Consider the following 25,853-nt stretch of genomic DNA (forward strand, 5'->3'; position numbering starts at 1 on the left):
GAAATAAACCATACCATTTGTGGGGATCTGTACATTTTATTTTTTATTACGTGTACATATTAAGTTAGTCTCATGAAAAAAAACATGGAAATGTGTGAAACAAATTTGAGTCATGATAAAAGCTGTTATTATTCCAGACTGTTGTGTGATAATTTGTTGCAGGGATAGCAGCAGCTTTATTGGCTGCAGGACACAGTGGTTTGTTCATCCTAAAACTCACCTGCTGCTTTCACCATTTCAACAGCCAACAACATTTAGAGACCAAGGTTTCCTGCCAAAGTGGACAAACTAACCAGCCACAGCCAAATCTTAAACAGTATTTGGCACATGACTGCTGATAATGTCCTACTGTGGTTTGATGAAAAGAGCAGCGCCGCCTGGTGGCCTATTTGTTCCATTGTACTGCCTCTGGTTTGGGAACTTGATAGTTGAGGGCATCAAACTCTTGTCCTGGCTTCAGCTCTGGACCAGGAATCATGACAGTCTGAGAGAGAAACAAGAGCAGATGAGTATTATTAGTAATCAGAGTCAAATTTGAATAAAATATATTTAAATTAAAACACATTACAAATATCACAAGTGTCCTCTATTGCATACATTTGTTATGATGGGATCAACCTTCAGGTCCAAGATGGGAAAATCAGTTTGTGATATTTGAAAGATCGGTAAAGCACTGAAAAACAAGTTAGTGTGGCTGACTGCTGCATTCCCTCATTGTTTTGTACCACTATAAATGCTATCCCAGATATTTTGGAATTATACTGAAAAGCATGAAACACTAAAACATACTCCAGTGACCTTTTTCATGTGGACCTCTGACTTTTTCTTACTAAAAGATATAAAAAAGACATTGCAGAGTAGAGGGTCACCTTAATAATTGGGTCTTTGGCAGGTGCCCAGGACGGCACTATTTTTCCGTGTAACCTCCATTGGCTGTAGGGGTTGACAAGGTGTCGTTCTATGACCAGATACTCTAAGACGTCCTTCGGCTGCTCCTCGCTGCCCAGCATCAGCCTCCCGAAGCGGTCATAGATGGCCAGAGTCTGCAGGACAAGCAGGTGAAAGAATGTTCATTCAGTCATCTAAATCCTGATTGTAGTCTTGGTTTTAAAACCAAATGCAAATCCCAAAAGAACTGCTCTTGAATTTGTATCACCCCTGCAATTAACTGTGTGCAATGTATCACACTAAAAATGTTTAAACCTGTACAAACTACTGGCTACTGGGATGTCATTTAAACGTTTACACCGGTAAGAAACATTACAACAGTAGCTTTATTAATGATCATACTGACATCATTACTAGACTTTAGTTGACTACAGTCCATGAACATATGAGTTGTACCTGTTTGGAGTGCATGCGGACCGTCACCTGGCCGTACAGGTTACCTTTGGAGACCATATCAGGGCAGCGGGCGTGGACCACTTTGGGCGGCTCTAGGGACTCTATAAACCTCCAGTGGATTGTCTTGTATCGGTTTCCCCTCGTCATCTCCTGAATACATGACAGAGGAGAGATGGGATGAGTTAAACACGATCAATTGGGACTTGATGAAACTGAATAAGTGAACAACTTCACTAACATTTAGAAGAACTTACAGGATAACACCTTTCTGTCACCAATGAGTGAAGTTTCTCCTTGTTGAACCTGCAAAACAAAGAGCGTATTTTGATTTTTATTTCTAAATCTCATGCAACTGATTTTTTTTTTATTATTGTAGAGTGCACAACAGATCTGTCAATTTTACAAGTTTGTTTTTTATTCAGAACGGAAATAAAAAGGAAAAATAAATAATCTATTTATTATTATTAAAAGGTCTGGGGAGATCAACCACATCCCACAGTCTTCATCAGGAGATGGAGTTTAACCAGTTTGCTTACATTTTAGTTAGACTGAGCAGACTCCAGCCACTGAAGTAGACCATGAGATACGATTAAAAACTCCAGTAAAATCTTGTTACGTGTATCTGAATTTAAGTTTGTTACTTTAAAGCTTGTCTTTATTATTGTCAGAATATTTTATTTGGATTGTCTGCATACAGAATTTACAGATTTTTGTAACAGAGTATTAACTAGTAGAGTATATATGAAGAATCAAGAACAAATAAGACGTTTTTGTGCCTAAACCTTATCAAAACTTAACCACAGTGGTGTTATATAAAAAAGAACAACTAATAAGCTATTGAAATGTTACAAATGTTGCAGATTATCTAAATAAATTTTATAACTATGATTTTTTTGTTTGCTCAATATTTCACAATGACTTAAAAATATGCATCAGAAGAGTCTTCTGTGAGTCATAAAAAGGTTGTTAAAACAGCTGAACTCTGGCTCTTGTAAAGAATTAGACTGATTACAATAAAGGGACAACATAAATCTACATTAGCTCTGCAAGGTATGAGATCTATTCTAAGAACCAGCTATTTTTTTTCTTAGCTTAGTTTATTAGCAATGCAAAGGATATTTCCATATTTTAGTGTTTTCCTCACTTTGCAGATGAGCTGAAGGCAGCACGTGTCTATCCCTCACTTCTATAACAAATGTCTCACTGTAATGTTCAGCTTCTCCCAACTGAGAGGCTGTGATGAGCTGTGTCAGCTTGCTGAGTGAGGTGAGAGACATGAGTTCATTTTCTTACTGTGTCAGGGCATTGTGAGCTTCAATAAAGATTTCTTGAGCTTGCTCTGCAAAATTCTTCGACGTGAAATGAGAGTCGTGTTCTTTGATTTTACGAATCCTGTTGGAAACACACACACACACAAAAAAACATATTCAGCTTTCTCACATTTGGATCTAATTCAATAAAACGGCTGTAATAAGGACGCAGCCACTCCAGTGCCAGATGTGTTTGACAAGAAAAGCATCAGTACAGGAACAACATGAGGAGTTAGAAAAACTCTTACGCCAGCTGTGAGGCGGCGCTCTGTTTTATCTGCTCAGTTCGTTGTTTCAGGCCTTCTTTAGACAGAGTGGAAAGACGAGCGTCGCCCTCTGGGGGGATGTAAGGGTCGAAGATTCCCGCTGGTTAAGACAGCAGACAGGACTCATCAATCAGTATGCACACTCCAACCAGGACAGATATTACAAGGTAATAGTTTCAATGCACAAATGCAGTTTGAAAGATGAGGTATGGCTTCACACTCCATTAGATCAATGCATGCTATATATTTATTGAGAAATATCTGCAAAATATGTTCTTCTGGCACTAGTGCTGTCATTTGAAACATACAGTGATGTAGTTTGTGTCAAGGAAGAACTACGGGCTGTTTCAACTCGGAAGGTAGCTTTCTTCTTCAATATAGCACACACTGAGAAATGTATTTGTTATAAAAATTAGGATTATACTGGGGTGCAGATGTTTTATATATTCATATATATATATATATTCATATAGATAGTGTGTGTGTCCTGTCTTTTACATGTCTTGCATACCTCCCTTAGTTGGCCTCTGATTTACTGAGACTGGCAGGGAGAGACAAATATAAATCAGTAGTACAAGGACAGGCGAGACAGGCTAGAGGAGTACCATGTGGATATAAAATATAGTGCTTATTCCTGAGCAGTAAACCAACTAAAGGAATGTTGTGATGTTATCTGTATCAGTGGGGAGGTTTTTAAAAAATGTATAAGAACCTACTGATAGAGCTCCTCAGGGAGCCTTTTCTCTGTAACCCCTTTTGTGTGTTGCACTGTTAAACACTCCTTCTTGTACAAGAATAATAAATTCAACTTAAACTTTGATACTTTGAATCCAGTCTTCCTTATTCAAGGGTTCTTCTTTAAAGATTCTTGTAACAGTATTGCTTCAGTTGACTACCTTTTTGATCAGCACTGCTTGGACATTCATATCAAATCTGGTAAATGTTCCCTTTAACAAAAAACTATACGTTTTTAAGTGGTAAATCTTCTCTCCACACTTGAAGCCAAACACTTGGCCTCCTTCAAAACAGTGAACCTTTCAACTCACATGCCAGATAGTTCTCAGTAATTCAAACAGAATATATAAATCAATGCTCAATCAATAGCTTCATGTATGCCTGTCATTACCAGTGCAGGCAATGTTGATAGGCCTCTCAATGTACTGCTGTCTGAAGACAATGCCTGCTGCTTGGGCTTTGGCCTCCGTGTTCCCTCTCTTCTTTTCTTTCAACCCCACTGCTGGAGGGATGAAGTACCGCTTCTTGGTCCGGACTGGCAGGAAAAGTGGGACAGGATGCCGAACATCCAGAGACGCTTCACCACTCTGAGAAAAGGAGAACACACATAAAAGAGTTTTTGTAACAATTTTACTTTGTGTTTATTATTAACGTCATTGTGGTTGGTGGTTTTGTTTTGTATCTGTTTTAATTTTCTTGTTCTTAGTTTGTGCTGATGCCTGTCTTGGCCAGGAAGAGTTTTTATAATCTCAATGGGACCTTTCCTGGTTAAATAAAAATAAATAAATAATACTTGCTCCTTTTACTCAAGTAGAACATCTGAGTGCTTCTTGGAGTTGTACATCACATTAAGAGGTGTTATGAATATTTTGGCCCTCGCGTTTAATTTCTTTGCACAGGTCTAATTTCTCTATACATATTAAGCACAGGTTTAATTTCTTTACAAGCTTAATTTCGTCAGGTTTAATTTAAATCCAGATTTATCTCATAGGTTAATTTGAACGTATGACTAATGTGTGTTTAATGTGTCTCATGCTTCTACTGGATGCTTGAATTTCCCTCGGGATCAAAAAAGTATCTATCTATCTATCTATCTATCTATCTATCTATCTATCTATCTGGTGTGGACAAAATATTAGAGACACTTGTCAACACAATGCGGACCAGTACACAACCAAAACTCACTAAACTCTTAAGGACGAGATCATCTGACTGTTAAAGTTAGTTAAAAATGAAGTGATAACAAGTCACAATGTTACCTTATTCATAATATCATAATCTTAATTCAGTACATGTCATTTTTTGACCTCCTTTCAGGTTAATGTCCTCACAGTCAGCTAACGTCAGCTAGCCTCGGAAGGACTCTGTGCAGCTATAACTCGGCCAGAAGGAACAAAACAGGCGAGCTGCTTCTCCAACATGTTGACTATCTGCGTGTAAAACAATAACGTGTTATTAAATGTCTCCGCACCTTCAACGTGCTGCATGTGGCTCTGTGCAGAGCCGCCAGCGTCCTCCTCATGGGCATCGCCATCTTGCTGCCGTTTGACAGAACACTTCCGGCTTCCTCTTTCAAAATAAAACTTTCAATGAAATGAGATCAAAAGTCCAAGATAGAAGACAGAGAGGCAGATCTGCAATTCCCCTCTTTTCCCTCTTATCTGTGTTTATTCTCAAATTATTTCTTTTACTTGTATGTTTGATTTAATTATTTCAGGTGTATTCACCTCAGGTGTTGACACTTCAAACCCTTTGAACAACAACAACAACAACAACAAAGTTATCTTCATCTAACTCTCTAAACTCTCGTTGTTAATGAACACTCCACCAGTTTCCAGTACTCAGACTTCAGCTGCAACACTCCTCCTTCAACCGATCTTTTTTACTCAGTGTATTACTTCATTCAACTTAAACTGACACTTCATCTTCATTCACTGCTTACGCTAACTAAATATTCTTCACTTCCACTTCCTTCAGTAGCTATCTAAAAACATTTTAATATCTGCAGGTAGCACACCTATTTATTCGGTTTATTTATTTATATCTGCTCTTGCTTGCATTTGCATTCCACAGTTTTATGTCAACTGACATTTCAACTCCTTTCAGTGTCTGCTGAAACTTAACTACTTAACTCCATTTCACACTTCAAACCCTTTCAGGTCTCACATCTTCACCAAAATCCTCTTCAGCTCTTCTTACTCCCAGAATACTTACTCCAACCGTTTTCAATGTTTCAATTCAGCTGACACTTCCATTTGGTTTAGCACTTCACCTCTTTAACTGGACCCTTTCTGCTCAATGTATCACTCATACTTTGATAGCTTCAGCTCCCTGTCATTTCACTTCAACTGATATCATCCTTCAGTTTATACATAGAGCAATTTGTTTTAGCATTTCCTCTTCCTCTTTACTTTTACTTCAACTGATACTTAAACTTTATGCAGAAACGGCTAAAATTGACACTTCAATTTCATTCAGTAACTGCCATTTCAATGTCGCCTTCAGCTATTCTAACTTCAGATATTAAATAGATAATTATAGATAATAATTTTTCTACAAATGTTTAATTTCTCTCCACATATTTAAATTCAGATCTATCTCAGGTTCATTTTAACATATGATTATATATATACACATTGGATGGATAGATAGATAGATAGATAGATAGATAGATAGATAGATAGATAGATAGATAGATAGATAGATAGATAGATAGAGTACTTTATTGATCTCTGAAGGCATGAGGTAAAAATCGGTGACAACAGTATAAATAGAATAGAATAAACTCTAAGGAGGAAGAACATAATAATAATAATAATACATTTTATTTCTTAGGTGCCTTTCTGTCACCCAAGGACACCTTACAATAAATGAGAGTAGACAGCAAATAACAGCAACAAACAAAAAGAACCATAAAAGTATATCAAATTACAAGAATACAACATTAAAAACGGGTTAAAATAGGACAATGCAATTGAATCAGATGGAAAAGACTTTTAAACAGGTGGGTTTTAAGTGCAGACCTGAATTGTGTGAACATATCAAGTTTTGGTTGCTTTACTTTGCGTCATTGTTCTATGTCACTGTTTGTCTATTTATTGTTTGTTGTGTAAGTTGCATTGTCACTGCAAATCAAATTTCCCCTGGAGGGACAATAAAGCTCTGAACTGAACTGAACTGAACTGAACATATGGTTCTGTCTCTAAAATATACACAAGAGAAATAAACATATTGACTCTGTATACTCTCTATATACAGGAACTGTAGAATGTTCCAGTGAATACTTAGTTACTTTGTTGTAACGGGAACGCTACAGTGGCTTTTAAAGGGGCGCCGTATACGCGCATCCGCACGTTTGGCACGTACGCTGAAACGTGATGACGTCGCGGGGCTGTCGGTCGACGCTGCTTAACTCGAGTTGTTTGGGCTGTGTACGAGGAGTGAACTGTAGCTGGCAGTGCTGAGAGGGCTTTCCAGTTGATGTTGCTGTTCCTGGGCCGCAGGGTTCCGCTGTCATTCGCACACAGACTCACTGCCGTCTGTCCATCCTCGCTGCCGAGGCCCGTCCTGGTCAGCTCCGTACTCATAAGACTGAGAGCTTTAACTAGAGTCACACACCGCACGGTTTTCGTTAGCGCAGCCGGCCAAAATAGAGGAACCATGCCCGAAAGGAGGCCCTTCGTACGGCTACCAACTGACGTTTACCCCGTCAACTACGGCTTGTGTCTGAAGCCCGACCTGATCGACTTCACTTTCGAGGGCAAGCTGGAGGCGCTGGTGGAGGTACGTGTACACCAGGGCGTCTGTCTACACAGGCGGATGGATTTGTGTGTGTGCATGGCGCGGATCTTGTTATGTAATCTGACCAGCTAACCAGCAGCTACGGTTAGCCGCTAGCCCCAGCGGCTGTAGCAGGTGTTAGCTCGTGTTAGCGAGTATCTGGCAGCTGCTGAGCAGCTAACCCGCCTCTGAGCTGGGCTCACACTGGCCGAGGGAGACTCACGGAGTGGAGATTTCCTGTAATAGTCGCAAGCTAATTGAAGCTAGCTCGCACAGAGACTTGCACTCTCATGTTAGCTTAGCGTCACATTAGCCTGCTAACAGCGCTAACAGGCAATGCGCTTAATGTGTGTGTGTGTGTGTGTGTGTGTGTGTGTGTGCCAGCTACGTTAACCTCTTGTAACAGCAGCGGTGCATTATTATCAGTCACTATAGGTTAATCCGATATTGATCACTTATGTTATCCTCCAGCCCAGTAGCGGCGAGCTAACGCTCACCAGTGTTTGCTAAATCACGGCAACATCATTTGGCTCCCTCCCACCCTCTGCCTCGCTCACTCATTGACTATATAAAGTTAGACTTTATATATATAAACACCTATAAACTGTCCTCTGATATGTGCTGAGTGAATCTGCTTATATTTAGAGCAGCTTTATTTAAGGTTAAACTAATCTTTAAACAGCCTCTCAGGTAGAGTTAGATTAGATTAGATACACTTTATTCATCCCACCACGGGGAAATATACTTGTTACAGCAGCATGCACTACAGAATTAGAAGAAAAAACACAATAAACAGACAGAAATATCTATAACCCACACAATAAACATGAAAAACAATCAACCTTCAAATAAAAGTGGCATGGTATATAAAGAGTATTGTAGTGTAAAGTGACCATAGTGTAAGAAATATTGCAAAGAAATGATACACATAATAATATTATTGCAAAAGTTGTGACTATCATATAAATAATATTACAAAAGTAAGTGACCATGATATCAATAATAACCGCAAGGTATAAATGAAATAAAATAGGAAAAAAAACTGCAGAGAGACATGAACAGGAGACTACAACATGATCAGGTGTGAGTCATGCATACTGCGTTTGTTAACGTTAGTCAGCTTTTAGTTGACTTAATAGTGAATGAGTTGTGTTCACTAAGGCTTGTCGCTCAAACAGGTGTAGATAGATGCATAAAACACACAATGGCAGCTCACGTGATTTTCATTTCAGGGATATATAATTTGGCTTTTGCAGGGTGTAAAGTGCTCCATTGTGTGGTCACAGACACCTGTCGGCTCTGTTGCCTAACACCTGTGCATGTACTGAGCTTGTAAACATTCACTCAACACACATGACAGACAACACATTTTTTTTTCCACCCACTTGCCCACGGTCTACAGATACAAAGCAATCTTCTCTATCTCTTTCTTTTGAGATAAATATATTTTGTACACGTTAGCTGTCTGATATAAATACACGTAGTCAAGTCAAACTTTATTGTCAATTGCTGCTATATGTACAGGACATACACCAAATTGAATAGTGTTTCTCCCAATCCCTGGTGCAAACAGCAATAAACATGAATTATAAAATATGAAATATAAAAAATATATATTAAGTTAAAAAGATCTAAAGAAAAATATGGAAATCTAAAATATAAACAGTCAGTATAAATAGAATGGAAAGTATAAATAATATATCTCAAAAATATAGGATGTATAGAGTGAAAACAGTTTGTAAACAGTTAGTCTACAGCAATTGACTGTACATAGTGCAATTTAGGTTTATAGAAGAGTTTTTTTAGAGTTTGTAAAGTGGGTAATAAACTAAATACTATATATATGAGATAATTGGACATGAATGAACAACAGCAGATAAACTAATAGTGGTACATTCAGACCCCATAGAACATGAGTAAAACGACACAACTACAAAGCAGATAGCTGTAAAGCAAATGATAAACAGTCAAAACAGGGTTTTTTACAGTCCAAAACCCAAAAATGTACAGTTTGCAAATCATAAAACAAGTATGTAAATCATTTGAGAAGTTGGCATGTTTCTTAAAATGACACAACAAAGTTTTTCTCGTATTAAAATGACACCTAGCATGAGGAATATATGCTGAAAAAGCTGTTAAACCGAGACATATTGAAGCATATTTATACAAACTATATTCATAAAACATTCAAACTTGCTTTGAATATATTCAAACATTCTGTCCATGTGTTAATCATTTAAATGTTTGCCGGCGGTAATTGCAAATCCACATTTCAGCAAGTCCAAGTTGAGTCCTACTGAAAGTTTTTCTTTTCTCTCTCTCTACCACAGTTTGCTTTAGTAATGCCCTGTTTACTTGCAGTCTGAACAAAGCCTGGGTAAAATACAATAGACCGGAAGAAACTAAAGTAACGTGGCACTTTGCCATTTGCCTGGCATGTTTTAGAATTACTGTCTCTCTACCGCTGTGTCAGCCCCCAAGTGTCTCAAACAACAGCAGCGTCCAACCGGCAGTGCCACAAACCGTGAATGTCACTATTACTGCCCTCTTTGAAAACTGCATGGCATCCAAGTGTGCTACTGTGTTTTGCCCTCAATAAGTTAAGTAGTCACCTGCACTATCAGAGGCCTCATAGTTTGCATCCCTTGTTAATATTTTTATACCACTGGTTCTTTATCTGTGACTAGTTTAACTCAAAGTAAGAAGATTCATTCCAGTCTCAGCTATCCGACCCAGGTTTGAATTTACCATCAGACTTTCATTTGCTCTAGCCAAACAAAACACAAACAAAACTCTGGCTTCTTTTACATACTTATTGTCAAGTCCAAGTGCTGGTTTCATCCGAGAGTTGTTTAAACCTCATCTTTACTAAACACATAGGTATTTAAAAAATATGGCACAGCAGAGGTTATCAAAGTATAAGTTATGCCACTTTATGTTTACAGGTTACACAAGCCACACATCAGATTGTGATGAACTGTGCTGACATCGACATCATCACAGCGTCCTTTGTGCCACAGGGAGGAGAAGGTGAGTGTCAGACTGTGTCAGCTTTTTCCCCCTTTTTTGTTTTTTATGACATTGTCATAAATGAAAATGTAGTTTGTAGATACGACGTTTGATCTCTCCTCATCACAAGTTTTGGCTTACAGCTGATTTTAAATTTGTGATACAGAAGAAAGAAGTATTGTACATTCTGCTAACCCTCCTTTGTTTTCTCTCTTTTTTTTCTTTTTTTTTAGAAATTAATGCTACAGGATTCAACTATCAGAATGAGGATGAGAAAGTCACCCTGTCATTTCCCAGCGCTCTACAGAAAGGTATGTAGGGACTTCACTTTTAAACATTATTCTACCATAATTGCTGTTGAAGAATAACAGATTTCCTGTTCGGACGTGGCTGAATGACCAGTGCAACTCTCTCTGTACACGCCTCCTCAGGCTCTGGCACGTTGAAGATAGACTTTGTTGGGGAGCTGAACGATAAAATGAAAGGATTCTACAGAAGTAAATATACAACCTCTGCTGGAGAGATCCGCTATGCTGCTGTCACACAGTTTGAGGTAAGTTGTTGGCCTCAGGGAAATGGGATGTTTTCTTTTGAGAAAGTTGAGTGTGTTGCTTAATGCTCTACTTGCCTGTGTTGCGACATAGGAGGGAGTGATGGTGGTCATGTGACTCTTGTTGGTAAACCAGAAATGTCCAAAACATGAGGCAATATCTCGAATTTTCATTCTATTTATACTTGTGTTTTGAAAATGCCACTGCGTGTTGATTTATGTTTCTGGAAAAGTTGAGCCAAAACTAGGTCAGTCTAGGCTGGACACTAACTGGGGGGAGGGCTTTCACCAGAAGCTGTCACCTGCATGGTACATAGCTGCTGTGTGATTGCATGCACGTTCACAAATCACATAGGTTTTGGTTTAGGCATGATCTCCATGTGTCCTCCCAGCACACAGATGACTTGATACCAGAGAGAGAGGCATAAGTGCAGCAGAGAGAGTGTGAGCGTCAAATTGAAACAAAAACAAAACTTCCGTCCGTCTTCTTCCGCTGTATCCGTTTTTATCGGGTAATTGAAACAAAACTTTCAATTGAAGATATACAGTTGGACTTCTTAGCTGCTCTCATGTAGTGGCCTAACAGATTTTTTTACTTTTGTAAAAAAAAACAAAAAAAAAACAGGATATTCTTGTTGGAGTTACAGTTCAAGTTCCAGGTAATCACCTCAAATAGCCTATAACATTATGGAGTTACTGAGCTTTTATGCTGAATGTATGGCTCCTGGCAGGGCAGCAGTGGCTCAGAAGCTAGAGCGAATTGTCTACTTGGAAAATTGATCCCCCCCACCTCCCACTGTCCACATAACGAGGTGTCCTTGGACAAGACACTGAAGCCACTGAGGATGCACAAGCCAGTGTGTATTCATAATTGCCACACACACAAACGTGAGGGTTGCATCATCAAAAAGTCTGTGGCAAGTCAGATATGGGGATCTCTGTGCTGGTTTTTGTGTTTATAGATGATACAAGGTGTGGAAATATCTAAATAAATACCTGTCAGATCAACTGACAACTTCTCATTGATGCAAAAATACCTAAAATCCAGTATTACCATGAAATCCGGCTCAGTTCAGCTGACACTGGCCTATAAACAGACGTATACCTGAGATGAAATGGCATGAAGTGTTGTGTCTAAAGGTTAAAGTGATCGCAGCTGCTTCAAATGAGCACACGAGGTGAGGTGAAAAGCCTGCTGTCATAGAGATGTGATAATTATTCAAATATGGATAATGGCACAGTCTCTTCTCAAAGGCATTCAAAGTGTTGCACTTGGTTGTGCACACAAAAAGTGACAGAAGTTGTGTGAAGAAAAGAAAATGAGAATTTGAAAGGGAAGGTCAAAGACAGCCTGCTTTAATGCGTTCATAATTACATGCTTGTCGATCGCTGTGTGACGCTGTTAGTTTTTAGAAATTGTCTGAGGTAGCCCCATCACCCCAAATGTGACTTTTGTAAAGGTGTGACGGTTTCATACTGAGACAAAGTAAAGAACAATCTACGATCAACACACAAAGTAAGTTATGGGATACATTTTCCCTCCTCGAATAATAAGTAATCTTATTCAGAGTATATTTTATTTAGTTGCTTTCTTACATTGTTAAAATCATAGCAGATAAAAGCAGACTGTGTAAACTTGGACAAATAAAACCGATAGAAGCTGTAATGACTTGCAGTGACTCCTGTTAATGAGCGAGCCTTTTAATGGTAGCTGTTTCAGAAGCCCAGTTGCAAAAAAGCATCTGCGCCTATGTTTCAAGGCTATTTAGCTGAAGGCAGCTAAAGGAAATGCTGCAAATGCCACAGCTAAATTTGATGCTTTCAGTGTATCGGTTCGTAAACGGCTTACCTGGCACAGATAAAAACACTTCACTGTAGTGCTGCTTGCTCCTGCACTGAAGGGAAGGAGCCTGGGGCTGCTTACACAGCAAATTGACAGACTGTGTGAACGTTAAGTTTCCAGAAATCTTTTGGTGTTGCCACCCAAATAATTTCTCCCCAAAGAGTTTATAAATGAGGTGGTTGCTTTCTTCCATCTAATTCTTTATGTCTATTTTATCCTTGCATAGCACTGGCATGTCTTTATCATTCTTGTTTTAAACGTTTTCTTCTAAATTAAAGTTTAAAATTTTCTGGGTAGTTATATGCAAACAGCCTCCTGTACCCTTACTGTATGCCTGAGTGTGTGTAGTCACGGTGTACCACAGATGATAAAAACATGATAACAGCAGGTGGAGACTCATTTAAGATGCATTTCAAGATGCGGTCCACCTCAGCTTGCATCCCAACACAGTCTCAGTTTGTGTCCCCTCTCCCTCTCTCTCTGTGTTCCCACTCCAGGCCACGGATGCTCGCAGAGCTTTCCCCTGTTGGGATGAGCCAGCTATCAAAGCCACCTTTGACATCGCTCTGATAGTTCCCAAGGACCGGGTAGCCTTGTCAAATATGGTACGTGTCATAAGTTCGCTCCTCCCTCAGAGAACCTCCAGACTGCCTGAGTCACTTCAGCTGCCAAGTTTCTTCTATGTGTGTGTGTGTCGTTTCCCTCCTTTCTCTTCCCTCTTTGTAGCTTACATAACAGAGGGCAGACAGTCACTACATATTCTGGCTCCGGCTAATGTTATGTTAACTACATGTGAAATGTAACTCCTGTACACGTACAATGAGAGTTGTCATTGAAAGAAGAAGCATGTGTTGTGTTCGTCGTACAGACTCTGAAGGCGTTTGCAGCTAAATTGCATCAGAAAACATCATCTGGCTTAGATTATTTCTAACCACATCACCACTCCAGGCTAACACAGTTCATCTGGGTGGTGACGATGAAGCTAAATTTGTCTCTTTCTAATGACTAAATATGAATACAGTCTGTCAGTCTTTATTGAATGATGTGTGTTTTCATGTCCAGTCCTGTTGTGTCAGTTTTTACAACTCTTCCACAAGACGGAACAGCAAAATTTGATGGAGAAGAAATGACCAAATATTATAGATATTAACTTGAGATAATACTATACATGATTATAGAGACATAATAATTACTGCAGAAAAATTGCAAATTGCATGGCTGAAGTGAATAAAGTGTTTAGTTAGGCCAGCCGGATTAAGACCTCTACATTGTTTTCAGTCTCACTCTTGACCTTTTGTGTCCACATACCTGCTGAAATTTATTTCCATTGCAGATCTGTGACCTCTTTAAAGTCTCAATGTGCCACAATACTGCATTTAGCTTGACTGTGTATGCGTACAGATGCTGTTCAGTGGATATTTGGTGTTAACATGAGGGTTTACACGCTGGTACAGATGGTAAAAGATATCTACTGTAAGATACCTGCTGGCCAAAAAGATGATGTGCGATGAAGTACTGTGTGTATCAAAGCACTATTAAAAATACATCAGTGTTCCTTCATTACCATTAACATGTTTATTTTGACTGCCCCAAATATTCACTAGAGCACCAAACGTGGATTAATCCATTGCTGAAAATGATCCCCTAGAGTTCAACTGATACTGCATTTTTGAGGTGCTGATATTGGGGAGTAAAAAATTCAACATGTCTGCTGATATTCTTTGATATCTTTGCTCCCTCAGGTGCGGTTATCACACGCTTGTGATATTTTACAGTTTTGGATTCAACTTTGTCTTTAGTGCACTGAAACTGCAAGATTGCCTAGGAATTTAATAATTTAAAATTATTATAAGATCCCAGATATCAACTTGTGGTGTGTGATAAATATTTCAGCTTTTAACAGCTGCTGGTGGGGCTTCAGACTTAAAGTCTGTTTGTGTTATATAACATCACTCTGTGCCCCAAAATGAAAAAATTAGAAGGTAACAGAGTCAGAAGCTTTTGCACTTGAGCGATGATGAGTCATATTTTAGTCTAATGTCCCAACCCATTGTTACCTCAGTAATATATGACAAACATATGACTTTCCCATGCTGAATCATTTAACGTCTTTTCCAGAATGTCATCGATCGAAAGCCATATCCAGATGATGAGAACCTTGTGGAAGTGAAGTTTGCCACCACACCCATTATGTCCACATACCTTGTAGCTTTTGTCATCGGTGAATATGACTATGTGGAGAGCCAATCATCAGACGGTATAACGGTACGCGTCTACACACCTGTTGGGAAGGCGGAACAAGGGAAATTTGCACTGGAGGTGAGAATGTTGCGTAAACACTTTCACATATCCAGACAGCATATCATGGTGGACTGAGTACATACTGTCAAGAATGTAACAGAATGTAGACAAATACACAGAAGACATTTGTGTGATCATAGATTCACCCCAGAATGTTTGTAACCGCTCGCTCCTTTCTGCCTCATTTTTATACTTTGTCCTGACACAAAAGAGATTAAATTATTTGTACATTCTTAAATGATTTTTAAACATTTTTTTTATATTAAGTTAAATGTTCTTCTTTTTCGCAGGTTGCAACTAAGACCTTACCGTTCTACAAAGACTACTTCAGTGTTCCTTATCCTTTGCCTAAAATTGATCTCATAGCGATTGCTGATTTTGCTGCAGGTGAGTACTTGGCACTTCTACATTCAGTAATTTGAGACATTTCAACAGAAAATGTTCAAAGTCAAACACACACACTGCTTCCTCCCGTTCAGGTGCCATGGAAAACTGGGGCCTTGTTACATACAGGTAAGCTTTAGTCGCTCTTAAACTTAAAAACATCATGTTCTTTTTAATTTACTAGGAACTTTCATTTTGTGTTGATTCTGCATCCCATGTAAACACAAGCAGCAGCGTTTCCACTGCCTAGTTTGATCAATATAAGATTTTTCTGCTGTTTTATATCATTGTAAATTCAATATGTTTGGGTTCGGTATGTTTGTTGATTGGACAAAATGGTCCATTTAAACTGGTAAACTGGTTAATAATTGATTGAGTAATTGATGTAGAAAACAATAGTTAGTTGCAGCCATAGACCCTAGTTGTGCAGCTCGAGGTGTCATTGAGAAACCAGCACATTTTCCCTCTCTTCCTTGTTGCAGTTGTGTTATTTTGGTCGACAGCACTGATGGCTTTTTAATTGCTCTGTGGTTAGTTGGTGCTGCCATCTGTTAGGTGTTCATATGGCATCTGATTAGCATGCGAGCATTCATCTGCCTTCTACCGCCACCTGCACGCAGGTTTTCTCAATAAACAGCCTAGGAGCTGTTGTGGCCCCTGGATGGTTTGATGGAGGGGAAAAAAACCCTGCTGGTGTTAAGAAGCATCGACCTTCAGCCGTCTCTGTGCTGACTTCCATTTTCTGTTGTTTTCCAGGGAGACGGCACTGCTAATTGACCCGAAGAACTCCTGCTCATCCTCCAGGCAGTGGGTGGCACTGGTAGTAGGACACGAGCTCGCCCACCAGTGGTTTGGAAACTTGGTCACCATGGTAACCAGCCATAACCCTCCATCAGCTATTTGTTACTAAAAATGGCTTCAGGCAGCCTTTATATATGGGCAGTTTGTGAGCAGAGGAGAGATTAGATTACACTTAAACAACATGTGACACTTACTGAAAGACGGTTTACAAAGTGTGTGGTACAGTGTAATACACAAATGTCAACAAAAAAGGCAGATTTACTCCCAGAAAAGTCGAGGTACACTTCTTTGTTGAGATATAAATGTTAAGCTTTTTTTGACGACATTTATCGCCTCCCCCATGTATCAGGATCACCTGTTTTGTGTCGGATCCGAGAAGAGTTTCCTTTTTTATCCGACTGTCGTAGAACATAAATATTTTTATATCTTTTCAACAACTTAACCATTGTCCTTTGGAGAGTACTGTAATTAGTTTGTGTTCCCACAATCACTGAGTGTTGGTGTTTGTAATGCAGGAGATCTTATTTTGAAAGGGAAACATTTTGAAAAACTTTGAAGACGCAGTCATCTTGACGCGTGTGTGTGTACATACAGGAATGGTGGACCCATCTTTGGCTTAACGAAGGATTTGCATCCTGGATCGAGTATCTGTGTGTGGACCACTGTTTCCCAGAGTACGACATCTGGACTCAGTTTGTCTCGGCTGACTATACCCGCGCTCTGGAGCTGGACGCGCTTGACAGCAGCCATCCCATCGAGGTGAACTGTGAAGGGATTCATGTTATGAAGCTGAAAGCTGCTGGCTCATGTAGCCTGTTCAGAAGAATGTTTTTACTTTTAGCGACTGTGATTATGATCACACCACCAGGATACGTAGTCTCATCTTTACAGCTGTCAGAATATACTCTTAAGATTATTTTGGATGTAATCTTTTTATTTATTTACTGTGTGTGTGACTGGCTAAGTATAAAAGTTGCCTTCATACTCTTAAAACATGAGTTTTGACTGTTATGTTTTCCAGGTGAACGTTGGCCATCCATCAGAGGTAGATGAAATCTTTGACGCCATCTCCTACAGCAAAGGAGCATCTGTGATCCGCATGTTGCACAACTACATAGGAGACGAGGTAGGTTGTCTAACACTCTGCGTTGCTCGCAGCGTAGTGTCATTTTCATTTTAATATTTTGCTCATTAAGTTTCACCTTTAATTCTTTCTCTGTAGGACTTTAGGAAAGGAATGAATGCCTATCTTTTGAAGTTCCAACATAAAAATGCTTCGACAGGTAAGAACATGCAGTAGGAATTTTCCTCAAGTTGAAAGAGCTTTGCAAACCGATTTCACAAATTCATAATTTTCTGACCTCCTGGCTGTCTTCCACAGAGGATCTATGGGACTGTCTGGAACAGGCCAGTGGAAAACCCATCGCTGCAGTGATGGGCTCGTGGACCAAGCAGATGGGCTTCCCGATAATAGTAGTGGACCAAGAACAGGTGAGCTGTAGAATCAGCCCACAGTACTGAGTGCATTAAATCAGTGTCAGATCATTTTGTTCACTGACTGAACTGTTCAGAGAATGATTTAAGAATTCACCAGACCAAGTAAATCAGCTTTATGTGACTGAACAGTGAAAATGTCTAGTGGCTCCTTGCAGTTCTGTTTTGTTGATTGTCACACACACACTGACCCATGATGTTTATTTTATAGCAAGGTGACGAACGCATCCTCAAGATATCTCAGAAGAAGTTCTGTGCCAGTGGACCACATAATGGTGAGTGTTTATGTACATGTAGTGCACCAGACACAGGGTTAACGCTGTGGTGGCTTCTAATTGGCTTCTTCACATGTCTGTTGGACAGGTGAGGATTGCCCCAACTGGATGGTCCCTATTAGTATTTGTACCAGCGAGGACTCCAAATGCACCAAGCTCAAGGTTCTGCTGGACAGACCCGAGACGACCATCACTCTGAGCGGCGTCACCCCCGACCAGTGGGTCAAGGTGAGTGTTTGAGTGGTTCAACAGTCGCCACAGCAACCAGGACGCACTGATTTAACTTTTTCTCTCTTGAGTCTGATACATAAATGCAGGGTATCTGCCAAATACTGGTCCAGCACCTGGCATGTAGTGTGATTAAATAAAGCGATTTTGTATGAAAGTATGCATGGATGTACCAAGAATAGATGTGGTACTTAAAACTTGTAGGTCCACCGTAATGGAATAAACATACCAGATAGTGGCAAGTGACATTGCTGAACAAACTGTATTTAGACAAATGGACATTACATACAAAGTGGAAGCAGGTTTGAATAATTTCCACAAAGGGTGGATTTCTACAGGGCGCAGTCGCCTTTCATTTGCTTTTCTAAACACTGCCGTCATAATGTGGCTCTGCCCGTTTGGTTTTACATGTGGCTGTGATTGTCAAAAAAGGTCATGTACACACAAACAAGTAGAACTAAATGATTTCTCAAGAGTAGAGAGTCTTAAGCTGAAATAGTGAGTCATAATGAAAGTTCCTTCCATCCGTCCGTTTTTCATGAAAAAGCGTTGCATCAAAGTTGAAACAAAGTTCACAGCCTCACCCACACTTGTGTGTGTTCACATTGTCTACTAAGGAAGGGACAGATTAGTCAGTATATTATTTAAGCTTTTTGTTCTGGTAATTTTGCAGTGTAAATTTGATTTTGGTGAAATGTGGCAAGAATGTGAATGGACTTGTTCGATCTCTCGTGGGTGTTAACTTGCAAATTAGCACAGCTGTTGATGTTTCTGTCAGAACGAAGAAGGAAATAAACAAAGGAATGAAAATGGATTGGGCTGCATACAGCTGATGCTGAACTATAAATAATGCCTCGAATCCTCACTTCTCCGATCCTGTTTAACGACTTGTTTATGTTCCTGTTACCAACTCAATTTTGAGGCTTTCAGCTGCAGTTAAGAGCTACAGATCTGCAAAAAAGGAAATTTTAAAAAGACCACGTCCCTCTCCTAATGTTTCTTCAGTTAAATCAGACATTGTTGACTAAACCCTCAAGCATTAGCATTAGGATGACACTGTTTCACTCACTTTTAAGCCATTCTGAATAAAAGCAATAAAAGCACTCAGTCTAAGAGGTAAAAATGGCAAGACTGCATTTTTCCCCACAGTCTGACCCAGTTGTGTCCCTGCTGTTTACAGATCAACCCCGGCACTGTGGGCTTCTATCGCATCCAGTACAGTTCATCCATGCTGGAGAGTCTGCTGCCAGGCGTCCGGGACCTCAGCCTGCAGCCTGTGGACCGACTCGGCCTGCAGAACGACCTCTTCTCCCTGGTGAGTCACACACAGCCCTACTGCTGGGCAATAAAACAACAACAATCACCCCCCTTTTGTTTTATTCCTTACCGCAAAATATAATCAGCTACTAGTGTTGAGGTACCCTAAAAAGTCTAGTTGCTTGTCAGGATAAAAAAGGAAATCCACTCCTCTCTCAAAGCATAAACAAATGTGAGGTGTGTTTTGAGTTCCCTGAGAGATAATCAGTATTAGAAATTAAAACACTGGATGAGACACAAATGAAAGATAAAAAAGCCACACATAGATAACAAATAAAAAAACACACACCACAAAAACACATACAGGGTTAAACCTTCACATACTGGCCTAATAATATGTCAATTATATTATTGTTGTTGTTGTTGTTGTTGTTGTTAGAAAAATAATATTTTAACAGAAGTGACAGGTCATGCTAAATATTGCTATTGCGTGATAGGAACATATTTCTCATTTTCAGTCAGGTCATCCAGCATGACACAGCACACAGCGACCTCCATAGTCTTCATAGTTTTCTTTACATGGAAATCGCTTGGAACACTGACCTTGACCTGCCTATGAAAATATTAGACATAATTATTACTTGATGTGTCAGACAGTCACTTCGGGAAATGTATTATCCTATCAAAATCTAACCAAAGATCAGATTGATTCCTTTAATTCTCTACAGGAAAACATGTGTTTTGTTCACCAGCAGATGTTTGTCTATTTTCTGCTATTTTCTGCTGTTATGAAACCTTCAGTTTGAGACCATAAACCTGACATGTTCAGAACAGCAGATCATCACCCTAAAAATTATTCTTTGCTAAAGCACAAAGCTTTTATTATGTGGGACTATGTTTAATTTAGAGAATCAGAGAGAAGAAGGAAAGGCATTCCTAAAGGCTAGCACAGATGGTAATTGTTTTGTGGCTTCAGTCTCGTGCAGGGATGATTAGCACGGTGGAGGTGCTGAAGCTGATGGAGGCATTCGTCAACGAGCCCAACTACACAGTGTGGAGCGACCTCAGCTGCAACCTGGGAGTGTTGTCCTCGCTGCTCTCCCACACTGACTTCCACGAGGAGATCCAGGAGTTCATCCGGGACCTCTTCACCCCTATAGGCCTAGAGCTCGGCTGGGACAGCAAACCAGGGGAAGGTGAGGGGGTTACGGACAGAAGCAAACGTAGTGTAGTTCAAATCTTCTTATTTAGACCTGAGTAGATTTCTTTCCTTGTTAACATTTAACTGATGTATTTTAAGCTGTTGCCTGTCATCATTTTATAATTTTATGTATTTATTTCAAACGCTAAAAACTGACCAACTTCCTATAAAATTTGTTTTTGCAATATAATTTTCCATAAAATGCATCAGGGTGTCTACATGTATATGCTGTATATCATCATTAAGTACTATAGAAGCACTTAAATGTGTCTTCCATCATTTGAGGCTGTGTAAATAGAAAATGGTATCAAATAAAGATATTACATTTTTAACTCAGCACCCACTGTGAATCTGACTCTGAAGTATATTTTTAACATCTGAGGGAGGTGTCGGATGTCCTTGATCGATCACAGCGCTGTGGCAGGGAGAAAGACGATAACTTCAGCATGACAATTTCCGTTCTGCAGGTCACTTGGACGCTCTGTTGAGAGGCCTGGTTCTGGGGAAACTGGGGAAGGCAGGACACAAACCCACACTGGAGGAGGCCCGACGGAGATTCAGGGACCATGTGGACGGCAAGCAGGTCCTGCCTGCAGACCTCAGGAGCCCAGTAAGTAAAATAAAAACAGATCCCATTTCTCTGAAGCGTGTTCTCCAACAGAGTTCATACACAACATGTTTTGTTCTGTGGTTTGTGATGAAAACAAGATAATTGTGTTCTGTTTAACATCTGACTTTTTTATACCCAAACCACCTCTTTGTTTTCTAAATTTGGATTTGTTGTTTGGTCCTGCCTCTGTAGCACTTTGATGTTAAAAACAAACGTACACTGAAGTGTTGTACAAACTAAATAAGGATATTGCTGCTTTAGCTGAGGTATTGAAGGTGGTTAATCTGTTTACATCCAAATCACTGCTCATACAGAATCTAATTTCTTCCATCATCCACATCTTAGGAGTCATTTTAACTGTGTATTTGTGCTGTTTTTGTTCAGGTGTATTTAACAGTGCTGAAGCATGGAGACAGTGCCACATTGGACACGATGATGAAGGTAAGATCTGCAGCTAGCAGGTTAGACTGTGACATGAAGATCATCAGGGACAATTACAGTAACACATTTCATTAATATTTGAGTGATTTGACATAATTTTTACAAAACCAAATGCATTAATATATTATTTATACTGTATTTATATATTATTTTATTTTTTTATTTATTTTATATCTGTTTGTCTCTGTCACCCGGCCCACTTAGCTCCACAAACAAGCCGACATGCAGGAGGAGAAGAACCGTATCGAGCGAGTGCTGGGCGCCATCTCTGCTCCCGACCTCATCCAGAAAGTCCTCAACTTCGCCCTCTCGGTACACATGACCACATTTACCGCATGTCGCCAAACGTTGGTTTTGTTTCTCTGTGTGAGGAAATGAAACGAGTGTGTTTTGCGGATGTATTTTTAACCAGCATGCTTATAATCATGTGTTTATAGAAGGAAATCCAACAGTTTCTGTTGTTAGGTCTTTTTCATTTGGAGCTTGAGTTTAATTTTATTTTTCAGTGCTGCTGTGCTTAATGATTATAGTAAATTGTGGTGTATACACTGTAGGGAAGAAATGAAGGCAGTTTAACTAGAAAAGCACAGTAAATACTCATCACTAGAGAACAAGTTTCAGACCTTTTGCATTTTGGTTCAGCCGGTGAGATGCTGACCTGAATAAACCTCACCACAGTTAACCTCTCTGTGGTTCTTTTCTCCGACAGGAAGAGGTCCGTCCTCAGGACACAGTGTCAGTAATCGGGGGCGTGGCAGGAAGCAGTAAACAAGGACGGAAAGCCGCCTGGAAGTTTGTCAAGGACAACTGGGAGGAGCTTTACAACCGCTACCAGGGTGGCTTCCTCATATCACGGCTTATCAAGGTAAAAAGAAAAGAAAAAACTCTGTCTGCTTGGTGAATGAGCAGAAACTTTAATCATTTATGTCCTGATATTTTTTTATAAGGGAGTCAGACTTGGACATGTGTCTGTGGTATAATTTGTTTTGCTCACATGTTTCTTGTTCACCTGTCTTTGCAGCTCTCAGTTGACGGTTTTGCCATTGACAAAATGGCTGCTGAAGTGAAGGTGAGAGAGAGCTACTCTCTTTTTGTTTTCTGCAGTTTCACTTTGTTGTTTTAAAGGAGGAGGTGCATTTATTTCTAGGTTTATTGAATTTGTTTCTAATTCTCAAAATTAATAATTTAATCTTATTTTCTTTGGCGCTGATTTTGAAATGTTCAAAGTTGAAATCAGCTAAATTTTGTTGGAAAGAACAGGTACTTTCACCACTAGAGGGCAGATTGACCTCCCAGCATACAGTCAGCAGTAAAACTGGTCCTGCATACCAAGTTGTGGTCAATATAGCAAGCGAACAGTTGCCCACTTATTCACCCACGAAACAACTTTAACATCTCATAAAGGCATGTTTCTGTTCACCTAATGAATTAAATCCTATATTCACTCTGCTTTTAACTCTGCACGTCACTGCTACATATCAGTACGTCACTGAATGCAACAGGGAAGGGTTTAACAGGAAGCAAACAAAGCACCAGGACAAGTTGACCTCATATCAGGATGGTTCTGCCTTTTATGTGTGACTTGACTCTAGATGGGAAGGAAATGTTGGGAGAGAGGTGGAGGTCATGACATACAGCAAAGGAATCAAACTGTGGACTTAATTGGACAGACACCTTTTTTGTTTTGATACTTGTTGATGATAGTAGATGTTTAAATATTTCAGTTCCGTGAAATCTGTGTAAGAGATCGACACCCTTTCTTAAACTGGTCTCTCTGCATGATTCTGTTTCCGCAGAGCTTCTTTGAGAGTCACCCGGCGCCGGCAGCTGAGCGCACGGTGCAGCAATGCTGTGAGAACATCCTCCTCAACGCTGCCTGGCTGAAGCGCGACTCTGACGACATCCAGCAGTATCTACTGCAGCGCAAAGCGCCCCCTGTCTGAGCCGCCGCCCATGCCGTCTCCTCCAGCCCCCTTCCCCCCTCCCTCCAGCGCGGACCTCCCAGCATCATAGCTGCCTCGGCCCCCCCCCCCCCTCAATACAGACCAGAGTGGGAGACCAGAGCGTACTTACAGCAGGCTTCATTTCTCTAAAGAAACTGTATGAAACAAGAAGGCAAAGCCAAGAATTTTAAGTGTTGGAAACACAAAGAGACTCTTTCTACGTTAACGACGCAAATCCATTTTAGTCAGACCAGGAATGTAGTTTTACCCCCATTCTGTCCTCGAGCAGACGACTCATCTGCCAGACAACAAGTAACGTTATAAAACCGGCGCTCAGCAAAGTCGCAGAAACACCACATCCCTTGAAATGATCGCTAACCCTGCTAACGCACTCCACATCACCTGCCCCGTATGCACACCCTCATCCATCTCTGCGTCGTAGCTGAGAAAACTGTGAATCCCTACCCTCCTCTCCTTTTTGTTTTATTTTTTTTTCTCCTTGCTGCCACTCATTTTGAATGCATGAAGTGTGATTTTGAATGCATTTGCTGCTTTGTTTACTTCAGTTTGTTTTCTGTACAAACAAATTGTAACCCCCCCCCCCCCCCCCCCAAGTTAATCTTTACAACCCTCTCCCTCCTCCTTCTCTTTCGGGCGCTGTGATTGGGTGAAAGCAGAAGGCACCTGGGCAGAATGGGGCTAATAACATTAGTGTGTGTTGTAGTTTCCAACAGCACTGATTCTCCATTGCTAATAAATGGTTAGGATGAGCCGAGCAGCGCTAGCATGGTACTACGTTGTAAACTGTATAACGCAAGCATTTTTTTTTTTTATTCTTATTTTTTATTTTTTTTCGGATGGTGTTCCTTTTTAAAAGAATTAAATGGAAAAGTTCACGGTTATCTGTTTCCACCCTACCCCCCTCCCCAAAAAAAACCCCTCAAGCTCTGTCAAAGTTAATCATCAACAAGCATATTTAAACTACGGTTTCTTTACCTACCACCCTTAATGAAATGAAGATATTGGTGTGTTTTATAAGACATCAGATGCAGTGATTTATTTAAATGTTGAGATAATCTTATATTCTAAGGAGAGAGAGAGAGAGGGGAAAAAAAAAAAAGATCACAACACTACTTTTCGGGGCCTTTTCATTCTGAAGTAACATCAGGAAACGGTTGAGAGTCCGGCGAGGCCCGCTCCGAACTTGTGTGGACAGATCGACTTGACTCCACTGTCAAACTTGGAAGCCTTACAATTGGTCGACTTGTTTGCAGTAAATATTTAACACTGAAGTGGTGATTATAGGTGACTTCCACATAACGTCAAATGTATTTAATGTGACAGATTATGCAGACTTGTTGAACGAGTATATCTATATAGAATTTACAATTTGATGTGGGTTTTTTTTTGGAAAACATACCGATCTAGTCATCCAACCTGTTGTCGAGACTCTTTTCCCCCTGGAACATTTGTTGTTGTTGTGTTTTTTTTTTTTTTCTGTTTTTCTTTTTGTTTTTCTTCTTTATTTTGTTTAAAACTACGGTTGGTGTTCATTAAAGTGAAAAAGGAATATAAAAACAAATGATGTGAAATTAGTACAAGTTGATTTTAATGAGTGGGGTGTGAATGTGCATGCCTGGAAACAGATTTGTAATTTATTTTGTATTATCTCACACGTGGAGATGATCATATTGGATTACAAATGGTTAAAGCAGCACTGAAACTGATGACTAATATGTGTATATAACAGCTGAATTACACCTGATGAGAATAAAATTGGTTACAGATCGATACAGATGATTTACAGAGAAAAGAATTCAAATGTCTTCACATTTTGGTTTCATAAAGTGTCTGTAGAAAACTTTCAGGCGGTTTGAGTTTGTGTTGTGCAGAGATGTTTAATGTTTCCTTGTCTTTTTCTAATGAATCTGAATTTAGTTCAACATGCGGGATGTCTTTGTGCTTCTGACTTTAAAAAGAGAAAAGTCTGTCAGGCAGGAGAGCTTTGACTTGAGCGATGCTGAGGCAAACGTAAATATGCAGTCCAATAAAGTAACACTTGATGATACATTATCTGTCAC

The 25,853-nt window shown here is 39.8% G+C and overlaps 2 protein-coding genes across 2 annotated transcripts; one reads left to right on the top strand and one right to left on the bottom strand.

Moving 5' to 3' along the window:
• Positions 1-16: 16 nt before the first annotated feature.
• mrpl45 (mitochondrial ribosomal protein L45) lies at positions 17-5,250 on the bottom strand. Its single transcript, XM_010748378.3, has 8 exons — positions 5,127-5,250; positions 4,047-4,242; positions 2,903-3,020; positions 2,638-2,736; positions 1,599-1,647; positions 1,345-1,494; positions 870-1,043; positions 17-484 (listed from the first exon to the last, which is right to left on the bottom strand). Exons 1-8 carry the CDS (start codon positions 5,187-5,189, stop codon positions 386-388), a joined length of 948 nt encoding a protein of 315 aa, XP_010746680.1. The 5' UTR covers positions 5,190-5,250; the 3' UTR covers positions 17-385.
• Positions 5,251-7,013: 1,763 nt separating this feature from the next.
• Positions 7,014-25,840, top strand: npepps (aminopeptidase puromycin sensitive). Its single transcript, XM_010748379.3, has 23 exons — positions 7,014-7,438; positions 10,381-10,465; positions 10,678-10,755; positions 10,876-10,997; positions 13,335-13,442; positions 14,956-15,156; positions 15,429-15,525; positions 15,618-15,651; positions 16,279-16,393; positions 16,918-17,082; positions 17,345-17,449; positions 17,546-17,606; positions 17,705-17,814; positions 18,029-18,092; positions 18,181-18,320; positions 19,501-19,635; positions 20,554-20,773; positions 21,246-21,388; positions 21,773-21,829; positions 22,034-22,141; positions 22,539-22,694; positions 22,851-22,898; positions 23,626-25,840. The coding sequence occupies exons 1-23, from the start codon at positions 7,136-7,138 to the stop codon at positions 23,770-23,772; spliced, it is 2,802 nt and encodes a 933-aa protein (XP_010746681.3). The 5' UTR covers positions 7,014-7,135; the 3' UTR covers positions 23,773-25,840.
• Positions 25,841-25,853: the final 13 nt, after the last annotated feature.

This window comes from Larimichthys crocea, chromosome X (assembly GCF_000972845.2).
Source record: "Larimichthys crocea isolate SSNF chromosome X, L_crocea_2.0, whole genome shotgun sequence".
NCBI lineage: Eukaryota > Metazoa > Chordata > Actinopteri > Sciaenidae > Larimichthys > Larimichthys crocea.